Source organism: Magallana gigas, chromosome 5 (genome assembly GCF_963853765.1).
Source record: "Magallana gigas chromosome 5, xbMagGiga1.1, whole genome shotgun sequence".
Taxonomy (NCBI): domain Eukaryota; kingdom Metazoa; phylum Mollusca; class Bivalvia; order Ostreida; family Ostreidae; genus Magallana; species Magallana gigas.
In genome coordinates this window covers 33,892,460-33,913,189 of record NC_088857.1, presented here as the reverse complement: position 1 = coordinate 33,913,189, position 20,730 = coordinate 33,892,460, and the positions used below count along the sequence as shown (strand labels likewise).

Here is a 20,730-nt window from a genome sequence, read left to right as displayed (position 1 = left end):
ATTTTCACTGATAACATTTCTAACTTATCAAACAGATCATAAAAATCCTAAAATAGTCTTACTGTTCAGCCCTCAGCTTCTAATAAAATCTGTATCCCAAATCCCTTTGTAGACAGTCAGAGCTGAGTTCTCTCTTGGTTGTAATCTCCAAACTCAAAGCACAAAATCCTACATGTTCCTTAAATCTGTGTTTGCGAAAGAAATATTTTCAAACTTAATTAAAAATTGTTCATCCACAAGGAATTTGCTTCCTATATAACTCCACCGCTTTTCCACCTGTTATACAATGAAATCACTTTGCGGGGAAGAGCATTGTGTCTTGGTACTTTAAAGCTTGTTTCTGGGGATGGGAGGAGAGAGCGGGGTGATTCACTAAGTAGCACTGTCGATTTAATCAGATCACAACAATAATAAACTCTCCATTGAAGAATATCGGTCTGAACCCAATGTGAACAAATATCACTATAATAGCTGATCACCTCAGCCAGGTGAGAAAGACTGCTAATACAATGGGAGCAATAGGTCGAAGGTTAATGGAATTCAGCTTACTCGATCAAAAGGTTAATAGTTTGATTTGCAAATCAAGTTTTCAGATTTATACATGAATTTTAAATATTCAAACTTCTTTTAGTAATAAATTAGTATGCTGCAGTAAGCTTGGCAAATTCATACATTAAATCTGTTAAATAAATCAACATTTTCAATTTTTTTATGGCAATGCATTACATAACACCCAGCCTATTTACAAAACCTATATAGAAGGCATATATGTTATACATGTACAAAAAATAATAAAGATAAAAAGAAAAAACTAATACTAGGATAAAAAAATACATATTGCATGCGCATTAAAAAAAAAACCCAGTAAGGCCACACCAATAATTTCTTGGTTGTCGGACAACGCGCGCTTGTACTATGATAAAACTGTACAAATAATATTATTATTAATTTCCTGCATCCAGTAAATTCTGTGCTGTTTTCTGTTCTATGTCCGCTCTATTTTTCATATTTTAAATAGTTTTAACTTATAAATCAGAAAAGGGAAGAAAAATATAACTGTCCTCACAAATTTATTTATGTTCTGCCTTGATATTTTGCATACAATGAAAAATAATCTTCTTATCTAATCGCTCGCCCGCTCGTACTCTTCTTCATTGGATGTCATTATACATGTATTAGTGTGGCCTAAACTCATTGACCTGTCTACAGATCATCATGCTCTTTTTTTACCACAAATATTAGAAACTGGTTCATTTTAGTGTCAAGACCTAGACGACACAAGCAATGAATATTATTTACTTCATGGGATACACTTTACTATTATAAATGTATCAGATTCCAGTATTGTGCATCATAGGTGGACTAAATGCTATGCTCATATAGCAAAAAACAGAAAAAATTATGAAGGACAAATGATTGCTGGTAGTAAATAAAACTGATGCTTTATTATATAATTATGAAAATGGAAATGGTCATGAAATGTCAAGTATATGTATTATTAAGGAAAAAGACTCAAAAAATGACAAGAATTAAAGTGTAATTTGTGGTATCATACTAAATATATTAACCATCACAGAAAAAATTACGGCAAAAACATTTAGCAGAACTTATCATTTTCAGCGATAAGTCCTTGACAGTTAACAAGCCAAGCCTGGGGTGAAGAGTCGGTACCTTTTTTCTTTTGATAACTTCATTGCCAATTTAATATTACAACGACATTTAAAAGGTGGTATAGGACACTTCCGTGTTGTGACTTATTGTTTATCGAAATAATATAAACATTAAAATGAAGTGTAATTATATAAGAAGTTTCTTTCCCAGTATTGTCACCTAACAGCATAGCGCAGTGGGTTAGAGGGTTTACTACGAATCTGAAAGCCGCTGAGGGTTTTACATTTTTTACCCCTCCAAATATTTTAAAGTTATTTTTTCTATTAAATATTGTAAAATTTGAAAATTCTAAACCGGTAAAAGTATTTCAATTATTATGTACTTTAATCCACATTAATATTGACAGATGTCCAATTCCACCACCTTAATTCATCCATTGGAAAAAAATAAATGTTTCAGTTAAGGAATTTCTTATCATATAGTTTGTCTGTTCTTGATTCAATATCTACCGATACAAGTTATTAATATTTAGTACCTCCCTAGACTTATCTGTGCAATTTTAAAATGGATTGTGCAAATATTAAATTACTTGCAGGATTGAAACTTGTTCATTTCTATTTTTTTCCCTCACAAACAACAGTGCGACACTTCATTAAACGGATTTTGAGGACAGTGCTCTGGTCGACGGGCTTCAGAAAGCTAATAATGGTATTTCAATTACTCTTGGCTGTTCTTGCTTCTCCATCTTATGAAGGCAATTAAATTCAAATCTCATTGAAATGCCAAAAAAATTCATCATTTTGAGACTGTTTGACACCTCACCATTTGAACTGTCCTTAAATCAACAGGTAAGGTAAGGTTAAGTGTAAATTGGTGTACTGGTTTCAAATTCAGTGCCATTTGCTCCAAAGGCACTTAACTGATGTAATGATAGTTTACCTTTTAAAGTGGTACTTACCAGGTAGGTGCAATTGTTCTATGATTGAGAATTACTGGTACATGTAATTCTATAAACATGACCTGGGTCACATTATGTGAGGGAATTCCTTGGAATTAAAATGTCAGCAAATTCATGGTTATAACAAAGTACTTTTCACCCTCAAATCAGAAGTAATTTTTTATCACAATATTATCCTACCTCACAGCCTTCTGAACCAATGACTTTTTTCATAATAATTAATGTATAAAGTAAAACAGGGAATTATTTCAATCTGAAAGGATTTCCTTTTCTAAATAAGAATTTTTACATTCAAAATATAATATTACTAACACTGCAGAAAAAAATGTTTAACCAAGTATAATTGAGTCATTGCCATAATATACTAGCATAAAATTTGCTGACATATTATCGCTCTCTTTAGGATGCCTGTAATTGTGCTGTGCATTGGATTATCATTTATAGTTCTTTTTATATTATATAAATATACACGTATACATTTATAATCATGCATAAACATATTTTGAAATGGGATGGGGGGAATTTATTTTTCTTCGTCAGAACAAAAAATAAAAATAAAACTTCATTAAAAAGAAGCAGCAAGAATTTCTTCAATTGCTATTAAAATTGTGTTCATATAAAGACTGATGCATAAAATAAACAAGCTATACTATATGGGTCATTATCAGTCCAGCATTCAAAACAAAGTTGAAGATAAAAAGAGTATGTTATCAATATTTGAGGACAAAATCATTTTCTGATACATAAATATGTCAGGAGAAGGGGCATGCAGATTTGAACAATGGCCAAATTCACTCTTTAGCTCTGCCAATCTGTGATATCTATATGACTGCTGTTTCTCTAGTTTGTTTGAACAGTACAGATAATATTTGCAGCTCTCTTTCTCTCTATCAGTTTATGATATTGTCTAGTGCACAGACTTGATAAACCTCTACTCACAGAGGTCATTCACAAAAACCTAAAGGAAAAAGTCAATGTTATTCAGACATCACCTGAGCCATCTACATAATACATATATTATAATAATATACTCCTGACCAGCATGGGAAAACAGCATGCACAAGCCTCAAGCAGTCAACACATTACTATGTATCATTTCCTCTTTTTATAAAGTAAGGAGAAAATATTTCACAAAAGATGTGGGCTGATAATTTTGAAAATTTAAAAAAAAAGAAGATAAACATATCATGTATCTGTTTGCCTTGTATATGGCAGAGTTATCTCTCATGACGCATGTAACCACCAAACAGAGGCTTACAACTGTACATGTATGTACCATACTTAACGGTATCAAAAGGTTAATCAATAATCTAAACTACTGTATATACATGTAGGTAAACCTATATTGTCCTTATGAGCAGATCAGGAAAGATGTGTCTGATCGACTCAAGGCCTAGCTAACTGTTTTGGAATTTAATATACATGTACTATTATATAAATAGTGCCTGTTTGGGAGGGTAACAGTTGAAATTGACACCCCGAGAAAACTATTGTCAACCGACGCGAAGCGGAGGTTGACAATGGTTTTCGAGGGGTGTCAATTTCAACTGTTATCCTCCCAAACAGGCACTATTTATTTTGTTATACTGAATGTCTTAATTTTAAAGAAAACTTAACTGCTTTTACATAGGAATAACGTGAATTCTACGGCGAACCGTACGCGCATGATTTTCACGCATGTAACAATTTTTAATGTTACCCGTTGCTAAGTGCGTTGCTAACGCTGAGGGTAATAGAAAAAATTATGAACTGCGTCTAAACCAATCAGATTTCAGTATTTAACATGAAAGTATAACAAATATAGCTAGTATGTGCTCCTGAGTGTGTTAAATCATATATTCTGTCAATAAAATGTGTAGAACTAACAAAGAATTTCTTAAACTTAAACAAATATGTAAAATATCCACTTGTCTTATCAGATTAATAAAGGAATGGGTTGTAAGTGGCATATGCATATTATGTAACATTCAGGCTCCAGATTATCCACATTAATTCTGAACAAATGCAAATCCTTCTCCTATATCTTCTGACTCACTACTTTGCATTTTTCCTATTTAAATATATAAACATTACAGTTCTGTCAAATATGGAAAACAGTGCATGCAAGCACATATGGATGTGGGAACTTTAATTTCTGACCACAGATATTAATTGACTGCACAATGCACATTTGCACATTATTGCTATTCTAGTCATGAATGGTGAACCAATTATGAAATATTTCATCTGTGGGGTACATCAAACTCAGAAAAACTTAGAATGCAAAATTTTAATACATTCAAATTAAACCTCGAGAAAAATATCCATGGTGCATATTAAAGGGGGAGTAACTCCTACCTTTATAGCTAAGGTTGTGGTGACTAGACCATTAGAGATGTTACAGTCCCTCCAGTGTGCAGTCTTGATGGGAAACATACATGTAGGCCTGTGTCCTGACATCATCAAGTGGTGCACCATTCCAGCTCCTGATGAAACTTCCCATCAGAACCAGCCTCAGATCACAAATTGAAAATCCCACCGGTGCACAGTCAGAGAACTACCTAAATTAAGTTCATCTATGGTATCCCTAAAATACTGTCTCCGTGGTCTGTTGACATAGAAGAAAAGTTTATTAATTTATCTATGTAGATTAGTGTCGAGATTCCCTAGTTGCAGGGTTTATCAGAGAGTGTTGAGTTCCAGACAAATTGCTTGTGTTGGGGGATGGGAGGGTGCCAGAATTGTCCCACATCTTAATTGGATGTTGTTAGGCTAAGAGTCTGTTATCATTTGTGTTCAAGCTGCATAAATAAACAGGTAGAGGCATCCTAGTATCCCACAGTCTCACTGTCTAAAGTAATCAGCTAATTTTGTTTTGTAATAATTAATCATCTGTTTCTTTAACTTTAGGAATTTTCTTTCCTTGCTCTGCATATACATGTACTTTAATCTTTATATCTAACCATAGAAATACAATTAATTTACTTTTAGTTAAATTTTTATTTTTCCAAGTAATTTTTAAACAATTACTAGATTTTAATTAAACCCATACTCTTGCACATCCAGAGAATGCAAGTGCAAGATTCAGTGAAGCCCCCCCCCCCCCCCCTTAAAAAAATCATGATACTTGCGTGTTAGTTGCTTAATTCTCAAAGAGCATGCGTTTTTACTTTGATGAGATGAGGGAGCATGAACATTTTTGAGCAGATAGACCATTATTTTCTCTCTCTTGCAACAGTGCATGGAATCTGCAAAGCTCTCTCGCGCCAACCTGTTATGAACACATATTGTCTGCATGTGGTCTGTGACTGGTGGTTCCAAATTTAGTTTAAAAACTTATTAATTAATGCATATATCATACAGGCATCATATGGGGTAGTATAAAGGACCTAGGATTTAGACGAGGAGTCTAATTAGAGTTCTATAGTCTGATCTTGACCTTTTATATTTAAAAAATTTATCCAAGGTCAGAGTATACCCCTTACCTTGCAGACAAGTCTTATGGTGATGTCTGAGCAAGATGTGGTCATCAGGAGAGAAACTAAGGTCTAAAATTGAATTTCAAAAGGATAGGTATTTAACATCATGATTTGCATTTGGTTGGTTTTAACTTCCAATACATCACTGTATAAATAACTTTATATCTCTAACCCGTACACCACCTGTAGGCCTATATATACACGGGCGCGGGCCCTCTTTCCCGCACTTTCTCTTATCATACCACCGATAACTTTTTATGATTGGATTAAAAAAAATTTAACATCCTCAACCTTTTTTCTAATTTTACAATGGTACGAATCGGAATGTGAATATTGCAAGCTGATAACTATTGGACACAAACTGTCGAAACAGAGTCTTCTGCACACAAACATTATAACATCGGGCTCGGCATTTTCATCAATAAAAAGATGGCGACTTCCAAAGATTTTGGTTTGATACCTTCTTTTCTTTTTTAAATTCCTTAAAGATGTCGTCGGAGTCTGATGCCAGGGCAGTTTCCTGCCGAAAGGCATTGAAGGTTGCGGTCAGTGCCCTAGCATCAGAGGCAGGATTTGAAAGGGCCGAGGAAGCGGCCGTGGAGACCCTAACAGAAATGCTCCAGAGCTGTGAGTACACTCCGACATCTACATTTGTTTTATACGTATAGAGGTATACAAACTGACATATGAATTAAGCATTCTCATACATTATTGAAGGTTTGTGTTACAAGGTGAAGCATGCAGCTCCTTACTGAATTTTATTTGTGCTAGAGATATTGTACTATGCTATGATTGATCATTTATGTTTTACCCAATTATTGTATCTTTTGATACCATAGTATGTGGTCATACAGTATCATATCAAGCTTAGTGTGCAATCATCTCTGCTTATTTTGGTGGTGGTTGAATAAGGATGCTTATGTGAGGTCATCCCTTCAACTACAGTGTTCTGGTTAATCTCAGCAAGATTCGTTGTGACTGAAAATTTTTGACGAGCGTCTCTTCGAATTTTCAGTCTTTACAAATCTCGCTGAGATTATGTTCTGGTCTCTCAGCGACACCCTGCTTGTGTTATCTCAGAGTTGACAAGTCACAAAATGTGCCACATTGTCGGAGTCATCGGTAGTTTTTAGCTCACCTGAGCCAAAGGCTCAAGTGAGCTTTTCTGATCACAATTTGTCCGTTGTCTGTCGTCGTTGTCGTTGTCGTTGTCGTTGTCGGCGTTGGCGTTGTAAACTTTTCACATTTTCATCTTCTTCTCAAGAACCACTGGGCAGATTTCAACCAAATTTGGCACAAAGCACCACTAGGTGAAGGGGATTCAAGTTTGTTCAAATGAAGGGCCACGCCCTCTTTAAAGGGGAGATAATTGAGAATTATTGAAAATTTGTTGGTATTTTTCAAAAATCTTCTTCTCAAAAACTATTCGGCCTGAAAAGCTCAAACTTGTGTGGCGGCATCCTCAGGTAGTGTAGATTCAAGTTTGTTCAAATTATGGTCCCCAGGGGTAGGGAGGGGCCACAATGGGGGGATCAAGTTTTACATAGAAATATATAGACAAAATCCTTAAAAATCTTCTTCTAAAAAACTATCAGGCCAGAAAAGCTCAAATTAAAATGGAAGCATCCTCAGGTAGTGTAGATTCAAGTTTGTTCAAATTATGGACCCCGGGGGTAGGGTGGGGCCACAAGAGGGGGGTCATGTTTTACATAGGAATATACAGAATTTTTTTTTTAAAAATCTTCTTCTCAAAAACTATAAGGTCAGAAAAGCTTAAATTTGAGTGGAAGCATCCTCAGATAGTGTAGATTCAAGTTTGTTCAAATCATGGTCCCCAGGGGTAGGGTGGGGCCACAATTAGGGGATCAAGTTTTACATAGAAATATATAGACAAAATCTTTAAAAATCTTCTTCTAAAAAACTATCAGGCCAGAAAAGCTCAAATTAAAATGGAAGCATCCTCAGGTAGTGTAGATTCAAGTTTGTTCAAATTATGGTCCCCGGGGGTAGGGTGGGGCCACAAGAGGGGGGTCATGTTTTACATAGGAATATATCGAAATTTTTTAAAAAAATCTTCTTCTCAAAAACTATCAGGCCAGAAAAGCTTAAATTTGAGTGGAAGCATCCTCAGATAGTGTAGATTCAAGTTTGTTCAAATCATGGTCCCCAGGGGTAGGGTGGGGCCACAATTAGGGGATAAATTTTTATATAGGAATATATAGAGAAAATCTTTAAAAAAATTTCTTTTCAAAACTTTATGGCCAAGAAAGCTCAAATTGTAACCATCCTCAGATAATGTAGATTCAAGTTTGTTCAAATCATGGTCCCTGGGGGTAGGGCGGGGCCACAATGGGGGATAAATTTTTATATATAGAGAAAATCTTTAAAAATCTTCTTCTCAAAACTATAAGGCCAGGAAAGCCCAAATTTAAGTGGAAGCATCCCAAGATCGTAAAGATTCAAGTTTGTTTAAATAATAGTCATGGGGTATGGTGAGGCCACAATGGGGGATGAATTTTTACATAGGAATATATAGAGAAAATCTTTAATATCTTCTTTTTAAAGACTATTTGGCCAGAAAAGCCTAAACTTGTGTAGAGGCATCCTCGGATAGTGTAAATTCAAGTTTGCAAAATCACAGTCCCTAGTGATAGGGCTGGGCCGTGACGGCAGTTTGAATTTTTACATAGGAATATATAGAGAAAATCTTTAAAAATATTCTGGGAAAGTTTTCGGTCCAAAACTCAGTACTTAGTGTGAAAGCACAGGTTATGCAGATTTAAGTTTGATGAAACCATGATTCCCTAGAGAAAAGGGGGGCCACGAAATGGAGGGGGGGGGGGGGGGTAAATTGGAATAGAGAAAAATCTTCTTACAGGTACAACAACAAAAGGGGCTTGGTATTTACCCAAAAAAAGAGGTGGATAAAAATTGACAGATTTTCTATTTTTTTTAGCAAGATCTACTGTACTTAGTTGTCAAGATATTTTGATACTGTAATGCTAATTTGATCAGAATTAAGGCAATTGTTGCTCAGGTGAGCGATGTGGCCCCTGGGCCTCTTGTTTATTAAATTTGTATGTCTGGTAAAAGTTAAAACTCACGATCCGCATGACATAGTTTCTGGTAAAGAACATGGGGGAATAAGTCGAGGCATATTGCCCACAAGTGGCCACACCTCTATCACTAATATGTTTCAAATGACAATTACACATTTAGCATTATGTTTAGTATAATATGTGTATTAACTTCAAATATATTTGTTCCTTTTCTTACATTCCGGTATATTCAGAAAATTTATTATGTACATAAAATAAAGAATTCTAATCTTTTGTCTCAAAGTCCATTAATTTGTACCCTTAACAAAGTAGCATGTTTACTTTTAAAAAAATAACACTTAAGATAACATTATTATTTAGCAGTAAACCAAAAAATCTATAAAATGATTAAGTGCATGTACCATAATAACACAATTTTTACTTTTTTTCACTTCAAATGAGTTTTTGAATTTAAACAAAGATATTAAAAAGTGAAAGTATTTACAACAGAATTGAACACTTACTTAAACATACTTATGTTTCAAGAACTCATCGCTAACCGCTACACCATGGAATCACATGTTGTATTCCATTCAAATAACAAACTCAATTTGTATTTGTGCAAACATAATTCGATCTTGGCCATTTGATAATCATTTTGAAGATCGAAGTAAGAAAACTTGCTTTATACCATAGAGTGGGTCTTGGTACCTTTTTTTTTGAAAATTGAAAAAGATAGACATTTACATGTTACGTGATGTTTTATCAGTATTCGTTCTTTAGAAAATGGTATTGATGACCCAGTGTATAAAAAACTATTGTCTGAACATCCGATTTCATTAGCAGTTTGTTGCTCGATTAGCATATACATATTTTTATGTCTTAATATCAATAAATTTGAAGTCAGTTTTTGAAGGTTTTGGCAATACTTAATGCAAATGATTACTGTAACATATGTTTAATAAATGTAACAAAAGTTATATTTGTAAGAAAAAAAATTATTGGTTTTTCACATGAACTTCAGTGGTTTTATGCTTCATCTTATTCCTCCATGTTCTTTAAAATTACCAGTAAAATGAAATTTAATTGAGTAATATAAAAGTATGTTGTGTGATGCAGCACACTTGTATGCTTATTCCATTTATCAATCAAATAAGACATTAAGTTTCAAGTTCGGAAGCAGTTAACAGGGTATTATTTTAACTCGGAATAATTATTTAACTCGAAATTTAAAGAATAACAAAAATCGAGCAACTAAGTCCCCTGAGATGTTTGTAAAGCTCAGTAAGGAAAAAATGTAGCTTAGTTTTCTTCATTCTAAGTCTAATGCAGTATAGTAGCAGTAAACATTTTGTTTATTTGTACTACATGTATGTATCCTCCCTCTCAGATAATGTATATGATTATCAATATCCTTTCAAATGCTTAACAAAGTGTTTTGCTATGTATGGTTTATTCTATATTAATTTATTTGTTTATTTCATATGTTTGTGTTATTTTTTATTTTGTTTGTTTTCATTTTTATTTGTAAACAATACTGTTGGCGGTGTACTCTGGATTAGATGAGAATTTTGCTTGGTTAGTTGGCGCATGCCCAAAGGGGTTAGTTGCCGCTCGGCGGCGACTAACCCCTTTGAGCATGCGCCGATTTTCTTGTTTAGATTTATAATAAATCCCCCCAAAAACTGTAAATCTCCATCTCTAATGTCAGTAAATCCTCGCGTTGTACTAATGAATTTTACGGTAACTGACATGATATAGAAGCATTTGAACTGCCACACACACGTAAATGCAATAGCATATTACATCCAGATCCTGCCTCGGTCTTCAATGCCAAATCCATCGATGTTTTACGGAGTTCTGTGAGCAGACGAATTGCAAATCAAGATAATCTCTAACACAGTCTCTCATGTTTTCACAATCGTAACAACGTTTTTAAATCGCAAAATGACTAGACAAACCCTACGATGTAAACACTGACTAAAACTTACAGCACCTCCTTCCTCATGCAGACTACCACTCTTCGACGTCACGTTGTAAAGTACCACGTCACAGGTACATTGTTTTCCCGAACTTTCTAAATCTAAAGCAAACTTTGCGCCTTGTAAGTAATATAAGGCATATAGTCTTTATTATTAAATACACGTACTTTTAATTTGTTGTAAAAAGTTTCATTTTATCCACACAATCAAATATCACAAGAGGAAATCAAACTGTAAAGTAGAAAATAGAGAAATCGGACTTCGAAGTTTGAAGATCCATGATCCGCACCCGTGTTTCACCTCCAGCTAAGAGATGCATTTTTAGTGTGCAAGTGGAGAGTTATAAAGCCGCTGTGACGTCATTTTTCACAACCTTGTTTTATATTCAGTGATCAGTGATTCAGAGATCAGAGATCAATGAAATATAACACGTATTGCCCTCGGAGATAGAGGAAAAGTACAATTTGATGATGATTTTATAATGTGTTCATTATATAGAATATAGATCTACTCGGTTTCTCTGCACACGCAATTTTTTTTAATTCATCATTATTTCACAAATGCAAGCTTCCTGCTCAAATAATGCATGTACGTGTGTAATGCTTTCACATGCAATATCTACATGTAATCATGATGCTGTTGTGTAACTCTGTATATATATAGCAGAAGTATATGCTTGCTTATACAGGCACGTAGCATCGTTTCTGAAAGTGGGGGAAGGGGGGGGGGGGGCAGGCTCATCCAAAAAAAATCTTGACAAGCAAAAAAAAAAAAAATTATGACTTTCCCAAAATCTTCCCTAATCCGGGGGGGGGGGGGGGGGGTGGCGTAGTATATACCTAATTTCCTTATTTTCATATTAATTTTTTACATGCTACCAAAAAAGTGGGGGGCCAACTCCATGATAATTTTTTTTTTATATGTAAATGCACCCCCCGCCCCCCAATGCTACGTGCCTGTTATAAACACCTTCATTTCATTTCCCCTTAATATAAGTATATTGACATTTCATTTGGACGTCGGAAACAAATAAAAAATGGAAATGTACTTAAAAAAAAATATTGTGTACATATAATTTTAATTGAAATGAATGAAAATTGGGGGGGGGGGGGGGGGCCGGCTAACCCCCTTTTTCATTTTTGTTTTGTTTCCGACGCCTCTCTCTCTCTCTCTCTCTCTCTCTCTCTTCACTCTCTCTCTCTCTCATTGCAATTTACTAATGCACGGCTTGTGATTATGTAGTATATGCACCCTCTGATCCTTAAACACCCTCTGTAGTATGCTAGCTAGCTTTGTAACATAACTGCATGGTGTGCGCCTTTGTGCATATGCGTATGGGTCACTAACCAGCTAATCCAAGCACTATGGACACTGGGGGTTCTAGCTAGTGCTATCGAATCTATTTGAAATGTTGGAAGTCTTGATTGAACTAAGTTTTATTATATTCAAAAAATAATTCTATCATGCATAACAAACGCATTTTTAGAATAAATGTTGCTTGATTCAAACAATAGCTTCCGGTCTGAAAAAAATCGGATGGACGACCTGAGTCAAATTACTCGCATCCCCACCTTTATGAATGATCATAATGAATTTCTTGATAAGGTAAATAATACAAGTACATGTGTACAAAACGCGATAAAAGCACATGTTATTCATATATAGATATATATATATATATATATAGTGTTGTATCGGAAATTTCAAATTTCTGAAAATTAGATAGTAAAATTACTAAGACTTTACAAATATAGAATAGATACCCCTCGGACACCCCCCCCCCTCTCCCCCGGGCAAAACGTCTGGATCGCCCATGTTACGTTGTAATGTTCCAAAATCATTAACAATTTAAATTAGCCAATTTAAAAGTTTCATCATTCGTTGTGAGCCAAGAAACAAGTACAATAGAAGCATCTTTTAACAAATTGGTCATAATTAAAGGATCGGATTTGCCATTTCAAAGCAATTTTTGCTTGGTGCGTCACATTAATTTTGTCTGTTCGTTTTTCCGCTGTTGGTGTTTAAACATTAAAATCTTCGATAATTTTTGCAAACAAAAAAAAAGGTCACAAGTGTAACCTTTCAACGCCATATCTTGGCGCGTCACATTGTGTCTGTTGTTAGATTCATATTTTGAACTGTTGCAGGATTTGATTGTAGATTTATTTGGGGGGGGGGGGGGGTTTGTAGGGGTTTTTCTCGTTAATATGCATGTATTGTTCAACAATTAACTAATAAGACCGCGGAATATTGGAAATATACAGCGTACGTCAATTTCACTTGTTGCAGTCAAAACATTTGAAATTGGCGGGAACAAATTGACACGGACTTCTGAGAAAACATTGTAGTTATAGGTATTTTCAATCCACCTCGGTATTTCTAACTTGCTATATACATGTTAGTTAAGCGATCGAAAAACATTATATTTAGTATCAGAAAAGTGATTGAAAATCAAAATTATTTCATCAAATCAGTATATAATCAGCAAATAGGCAAGGCATTGCCCGATGACTTCAGAGACTCAGTCGTCACAAGTCTGAAATCAAGTGGGGCCATAGTTGAAACGGGGTTTATTCACAGAGAACAATCAAAGTTCCCATTTATAAGATTAAAAATATATTCAATAATAGAATATATAAAATGTTTCATATAAGAAGTCATCGGACAATGCTCTGCCCTGCGTATAATATATCTCCTAATTAATATCTTCTCACATTTGCTGATAATTTACTTACTGATGAAATAAAATGTTTTTCAACCGCTTTTCTGATACCAATTAAAATGTTTTTCGATCGCTCTAAATTATTTAGCAAGTTAGAAATGATGAGGTGGATTGAAAATACATTTCCTATAACTACAGTTTCGATCCAATGTTTCTCAGACGTCCGTGTCAATTTGTTCCCGCAAAGAAAGTGAAAATGACGTACGCTGTATATTTCCAATCTTGCCAGTTAATGTTCCGCGGTCTTATAACGTTACACGTAAGACCGCTGTCCAATTTGTCCCTGCCCATTTCAAATGTTTTGACTGTAACAAGCGAAATTGACGTAGCTGTATATTTCCATTCTTGCCATCAGTCAATGTTCCGCTGTCTTAAGAATAGAACCGGTTCTATACCCAGAAGCTTGTAATATCGGTGGCGTCGGAATGCACAAGGGTCTACCATCACCTGTAAAATAAATGTCTGTCTGAAGTTATAAATTGAAGTTATAAATTTATAAAGTTATAAATTTCGATAAATTTCCTGGTATCGTAATGTTTATAATTAATCAATCATTTTCAATGGTGCCATGTCCAGATAATATTCACACATACATGTATGTCTGCATTACGTAGAATTTATATTTGTTCAGTTTTTTTTCTCTTTCAATGATCGTCCCATCTTTTTACATCTTAGACTGTCCTTGAATCATGTCTAAAGAGCAGTTCTAAAATATATCCATAAGAAGAAGAAAACCCGTTTAGAAAGCATGAAAATCCAGGATCCGCCCGCCCATTTTCACTCATTTAAAATGCAACAATTTAGCGGCAAAATTACAAAACACAAGCAATTGGTGAAGTAAAACTTGATTGTTTTGATCACTCGGCATTCTCTCTTTGCACAGGGACACAAAGTACATGTATCTCATCTCGTTTAAAAACACATCATAAAATTAAGTTTAGTAATGCGCTGTCATGCTCACTCAAACTGTACTCGGTCTTCTCTCCATGAATGCAGTTTTGCAATTTTGATAGGCGTTATCAAAATTGCACATGGTCTTTACTGTTTTTTATGATTGGATGAAAAAAAAATAGAGTACCGCCTCTGTTACGTCAGCAGCTTGCTAAATACAGTAGCTAGACGATCTGCCAGCATCAAAGGCTAGCCGCCGTCACAACACCCACGCACGAGTTGCCAGCCGATCTGCCAGCATCAAAGGCTAGCCGCCCTCACAACACCCACGCATAGTTGCCAGCCGATCTGCCAGCATCAAAGGCTAGCCGCCCTCACAACACCCACGCCGAGGACAGACAATTTGAGAGAGAGAGAGAGATAGAGATAGAGAGAGAGAGAGATTTTGAGTTTGTGATATCTTGATGTAATATAAAATGAAAATAAATAATTATTTGTTATATGTACCCGATACCTTGTTTATATCTTTCATGAATCATTACTCAGCAAACAAAATGGATTGTTCTTAAGCAATACGCTTACTCACTCGCGCCCCTCTCCTTCTGTCTTGTAATAAAAAAATATCTCTGTAACATGCATCACATATATAATAAAACACATATATTAGAACCATTTTAACAAGAGCTTGGACTTTTGGTAGTTGTGTCAAACAGCAATGTGACGTAGGCCTGTCTATTTCATCGTTGATCACTCAACCATGGCTGAGATAAGACATTGATAAGGTCATAAGTAATTTATTTCAAATATCTATCTATTTAAGGAATGCCCATGGCCTCATAAATGTGATATCACATTACTTGGGACAGTTAACCCTTTATTCTATTATTATATTGCACTTCAAACAAAAGAGATTTAAAGTCCATTGTCTAAAGCCATGGGTTTTTCTCTCTCTCTCTCTCTTTCTCTCTCTCTCTCTCTCTGGCTGCTTCTATTCTAAAATATAAATAAAATCCCGTCAGTAATAACTTGATACAAATTAAGAACAGACATATAATGGGTGAGTTCGATGATATATTTTATTATTCCTCAGCAGCAGTTTTTAGTTTTTTAAGACCTTTACATATTTTCATTTCAAATTTTCTCTTTTCCTGATCTAAATACTCTCTCTGTTTTTCGTTCAGCTCTACGGAAACATTGACGGTAACAACTGTGTTAAGGTCTACCGGTACCTCTTGCCGGACTGCCTCATCGCAAAATTTTATGAAATCAGTGGGAATTAGTCTCTGGCTGACTTTGATGGAATCTTTAAATGAAAAATTACAAGTTTTTAGATATGTGATGAACTTAAATAGATTATGTTAATATTGATTCTTATTTCAACACTGATTATTTTACAAGTAATTTGTAATGTATTATGTTTAGAAAACATAAATTTATTGAAGCTTTACCCAAGAATTCTTCCATTTTTTCTGCATGGAGGGCATATCTCTCTGAAGCCTCCTCCCATGTTTGGCAGCCAGTCCTGCTTGTAAAGACCTGTTCCAGTATTCTTTTCTTTCTGTCCTTTGAGATCTCCTCTGCCACCGTCTTTATGTCCTTCAATTGTTCCACGCGCCTTAAATACTGGCATATTTTGGGCCCCTCGACGCATGGGATGTTTTTGAAAATCTAAAAATAAAACCAGATGCATAACTATAATCTTTTAATCTTGCGAATGCAATCCATTTATATCGATCTTTTATACAAACCAGCTTGTTGCTGGAGATATAATGTTTTTGATCAGTTAGTCATCCAGTCACTCCGTTAATTAGTTAGTCATCCAGTCATTCAGTTTAAAAGTCATTAAGTTTATTGATTAGTCATTCACTGTCACTTCTTTAATTAGTCAGTCACACAGTCACTCCCTTTATTACGGGTAGTCACCTTGATCATTTGTTATTCAAGACCATTCTGTTCTATAAGTTTTCAGGAAAATTTTGCACTTTTGTATTTAGAATTTTGTTGTTAGACACACTTTTAGATGTGTATGATGTTTTTATGCTTGTCTTGTCACTTAAGATTCACTTCCTACAGCTACAGTTTCAATCCAATGTTTTCTCAGACGTCCGCGTCAATTTGTTCCCGTCCATATCAAATAAAGTTAAATTGACGTAAGCTGTGTATTTCCAATTTTGCCAGTTAATGTTCCACGGTCTTATTATATATTAAATTGAAATAAACATTATACGTTGACACGTTGAGCTTAGGAGTTAAGTGAATTACCGTTTTCAATTTCGTGATTAAGAAAAAAAATGCTTCAAAATTTGCATGACTTTGGTACACTGGCTTAATTATAATTAAGAAATGAACTCAATGTCTACCCAAGTTATACTCGTATAACCTGGGTTGGGGCAATTTACGCTTTATAATCCGCGAAGCGGATTATAAAAAAGCGTAAATTGCTCCAACCCAGGTTATACGAGTATAACTTGGGTAGATATTGAGTTCATTCCTTATAATTTAATTTTCTGGAATTTGCTGTACAAATTGAGTCCGTTTTACTTTTAAAAATGATATAAATCTGTTCAAAATTCAAACGTAACGTCAAGTGAATTAGTACGTTGGTGCATTGTGACGTGTCTTGTGACGTGCAAACCAGGTTATACAAATTTAACTAAATTTTTCTATCCAATCAAATGCCGCGTTACAACCAGAATTAAATTATAAATAATATATTTGACATTTTGTAAACATGTCAAGTACAGTAGATTGGTACCTGTTGAGGAAAGTCCTTCATAGAATTTCGGGAATTCCACAGTTCAAACAATCTTTCAATTTGAAAGAAAACGTCTTCTTCATGAGAGGCTACGCTCAGAACCAATGATAGGCTCTTCTTTGTGTAAGTCTACGGATAAAGTGTACACACACATGATGGATTTTATTCATTGATTTTATTGATAAGCATATGAATAACAATCGTAATCATAATTAGAAATCCCTTGCGAGCAAGGCTAACGGGATAATTTTTATTTTCTATCACTTCTTAAACTTTCTTCAAATTCCATTTCACGATCTCTAAGAAACTCAATGGACGGTATAATTGTTGAGGTTTTTTTTGTTGCTCTAACCCATTCGCCGCTTGGAGTTCATATCCAAAATGCAGAAATTTTGAAACAAAGGACATTTTCTGCATTCAGTGAAGAGTCTCTATCACCTTAGAAAATAACCTTAATGAGATGTTTTTTAAAAATTGTGATCAATAATTTCTAATGAGAAATACCCTTTCATGTAGATTGCCAAGTATGATGGTAGCTGTCTCTTTCCACGCATCCTCTCCTTCTTCCCTATGTTTTAAATATATTTCCCTCGCTTGAAGCACCTGGTCCTTAAAGGAAATCATAAACACCCTTTCATCTAGATTGCCAAGTACATTTCGTAAACGCTAATTAGAAAATAAAATTTTTAAATTATAAATTCCAAAGGATATCGGTGCGGATCAGAAACCCTTTACTACGAAAGATGGGATTGATCTTTTTAAACTAACAATGTGTCAAATTTAGTTTAATATGATTAAGATTATTAGAATTAAAATTATTGGATATGAAACTATGTCATTTAATACATTAAGCCTAATGAAGCCCAGCTATGTTCCTTTAACTTTAAGCCAGGGTGGGGTTAGAAGAAAAAAGTCGTTAAGTTATGAAATGTAACCAATTAGCTTTATTATCTTGATTTTATCCACAATGTTATACCTGGAAAAGCACTTTTTTTGTTGTTGTTTTTCTGTTGTGGTGATTTCCGATCATTTTGGCCTGCTCTGGTGATAGACCCAGAAAAACATCTGCTGAAATGTTACTGAAAAGAGATCTTTAAATTGTAGTGGTTCTTTAAAAATATCAATGTGTGAGATTTTCAGTGACAATCTCCTCACATATATACCTGTAACTTCTGAATTCCTCGTTTTCCTTCTCCTCTTCTAACAGTTCTTTGCATGCCTTCACTACGTGGTTCCCTCCTATCAGATATAATACACCATCTAACATGCTCTCTTGAAACTGGTAAGGATCTGTCGCCTTTATGAAAATTAACGAAAGGTCATATTAATATAAGAGAGAGAGAGAGAGAGAGAGAGAGAGAGAGAGAGAGAGAGAGAGAGAGAGAGAGAGATTTTAGAGAACTAAGTAGATGTATATTTACTTACAACATTTAGGGGAATCATGACAGGAACCTTCGTTACAAGTTCTCCCGGAGCCTGTCGTATGCTGGACTTGATTTCTGCAACCCAGTCCTGGTCAATAGCTCTACATCTAACAAAAACAATGGATTTTAATATGATTTTATAATTATAAATGTAATTTTAGAAATTGTTTTTATCCCTAACATTTTTGTATAAAAGAATACCTGAAGTCTTCAGGCGCTTCTTGTAAATTGTCAATTTTAACGTTGAAAGTTCCTACAAAAACAAGAACATTTAAAAAAAATGGACGACATTTCTTTCACCTTGAAAATAAAGCTGTTCTAAAATTCCAAATTATAATGCTTAGAGAGTAAATTCAATATTTATTACTTTTATATTATGTGAAATGGTTTGGGACAGTTTGGGACAGTTAACGCTCTCTAATACACCCTTTATTGGGCTAGTTTTAGCCTAAACGACAATGAGAGAAACTTTGTTTTAAAAAATATTTGCGGAATTGATTGTTTCTGTCGCTCGAGGAAATTTGCCATTTAGATTCTATTATCTTAAAAAACGCCAGCCACTCTCCTTACCAATTTTTTTTTCTAGTGAGTTTTTAAACTCTCTCATAGGGACTGTTGGCCTTGGTCCCTCAATGTTGTCAACTGACGGAGTAACAACTCTCTGGCTTTCACTTTGTCGACTTTTAGTGCTGACATTTTTTCTCTTCTTTGTTATCCCATGCTCCCGGAGAAGGTCAATAAAAGCTGCATTTGACAAAGCATTTTCCAGCTCCAGAAATTGTCCTTGGAAGGGCTTGAACATCTTTCTGTTTATTCTTTTACCTGCTTCCTCATCACGAAAGTGTATCTATTGAATATATATATGATATAGAATGGTATGCAGCACAAATGATTATCACGGGTGAGCAAATGAATTTCTAAATAAGAGGGGATGTTTAACTATAATTTTGTTGAAGCATATTTTTTAACTATATAAAGTTTTTTTTTACAAGATAATATTAAAATTAGTACTCTTTGCAGGGAAATACCCCCCCCCCCTTCGTTATATTTTTGCCACTTTTGCTCTCCAATTTAAGATATGGGCGAGTTTATCGCTGATCTATGGTACATACAGTACATATATATACTGTATAGTATACTGAATTGTTCAATATGAAAATTGGTAAATATTTCTTACCCACAACTCATCTGAATTTCTTCCATGGTCAATGTGCTCGATCGGTCCATGTTCTTCTCCATTCTTGATATTTCTCGCTCGCATTCCATTAATAATGATATAGAGATTTTCATTCTCTTTCAGTATTCCCCAGTTTGCCATTTTTGCGTTACAAACGACAGATGAAAATGACGCAACGTTGTTATTATGACGTCATATTTGAGCATTTCTTGGATGGCATTAGAGTATTTTATATAGAGAATATTACATACCATTTTCCATATCACAGCGTATATCAGCCCGAGGGATGATATTGGTCGAGGGCTGAAACACGCTGTGATATGGAAAAGGGTATCTATTATTATATTTATAACATACTTATAGTAATAATTTTTTTTTTAAACCATCAACTTGAACAAATTGATTATTCATATTATTAGAAAATAGTCTGGACATGTACATGTATTTAATAAAAATATCAATTCTTCTTGTTATAACAAACATGAAGCTACAGAACGGAATTTCATCAGGTTTTAAAAGTTGACTGCTTTAAAACATTTGCTAGCATTTGAAGTTTTCAACTGCACTTAAAAATGTCGACTCTAACTGACAAATGTTTTATTTTTCATTTGTAATCATGCAAAAAAAAGGCAGAGGAGTTCCGCAAGGGGTGTGATACGGATCCGTATCAGCCCTGGAGGGCTGATAACCTGTATCAGCCTCGGAGGCCGATAC

The 20,730-nt window shown here is 34.6% G+C and overlaps 3 protein-coding genes across 5 annotated transcripts in view; 1 reads left to right on the top strand and 2 right to left on the bottom strand.

The window, feature by feature from the left end:
* The window catches only part of LOC105338930 (rho family-interacting cell polarization regulator 2), a 45,493-nt gene extending 40,344 nt beyond the window's left edge, over positions 1–5,149 (bottom strand). For 2 of the 3 annotated variants that reach the window (XM_066084663.1, XM_066084665.1), the window contains exon 1: positions 63–473. The gene's annotated coding sequence lies outside the window, so the exon portion shown is untranslated. Of the gene's footprint in view, positions 1–62; positions 474–4,906 lie in introns of those variants that run through there. The other variant, XM_066084664.1, reaches the window with a different exon arrangement.
* A 1,290-nt stretch (positions 5,150–6,439) lies between these two features.
* The window catches only part of LOC105338929 (transcription initiation factor TFIID subunit 8), a 46,117-nt gene continuing 31,826 nt past the window's right edge, over positions 6,440–20,730 (top strand). Inside the window, exon 1 of the mRNA XM_020071688.3 lies at positions 6,440–6,654. Coding sequence (XP_019927247.2) covers positions 6,516–6,654 — 139 coding nt within the window. The 5' untranslated portion in view covers positions 6,440–6,515. The remainder of the gene's footprint in view (positions 6,655–20,730) is intronic.
* Positions 17,395–20,311, bottom strand: LOC117689185 (uncharacterized). The gene is made up of 8 exons (XM_066084158.1): positions 20,017–20,311; positions 19,410–19,686; positions 19,041–19,092; positions 18,841–18,946; positions 18,579–18,712; positions 18,392–18,494; positions 17,920–18,024; positions 17,395–17,544 (listed from the first exon to the last, which is right to left on the bottom strand). The coding sequence occupies exons 1-8, from the start codon at positions 20,155–20,157 to the stop codon at positions 17,395–17,397; spliced, it is 1,068 nt and encodes a 355-aa protein (XP_065940230.1). The 5' UTR covers positions 20,158–20,311.

Bases quoted from the DNA above. Each gene is read 5' to 3' on its own strand.
- LOC117689185 (XM_066084158.1), bottom strand. From the start codon at position 20,157: ATGGCAAACTGGGGAATACTGAAAGAGAATGAAAATCTCTATATCATT. The intron at 18,713-18,840 runs GTAAGTAAATAT...ATTTTCATAAAG, and splicing joins TCATGATTCCCCTAAATGTT to GCGACAGATCCTTACCAGTT. The intron at 17,545-17,919 runs GTATTTCTCATT...CTTTATCCGTAG, and splicing joins TTGGCAATCTACATGAAAGG to ACTTACACAAAGAAGAGCCT.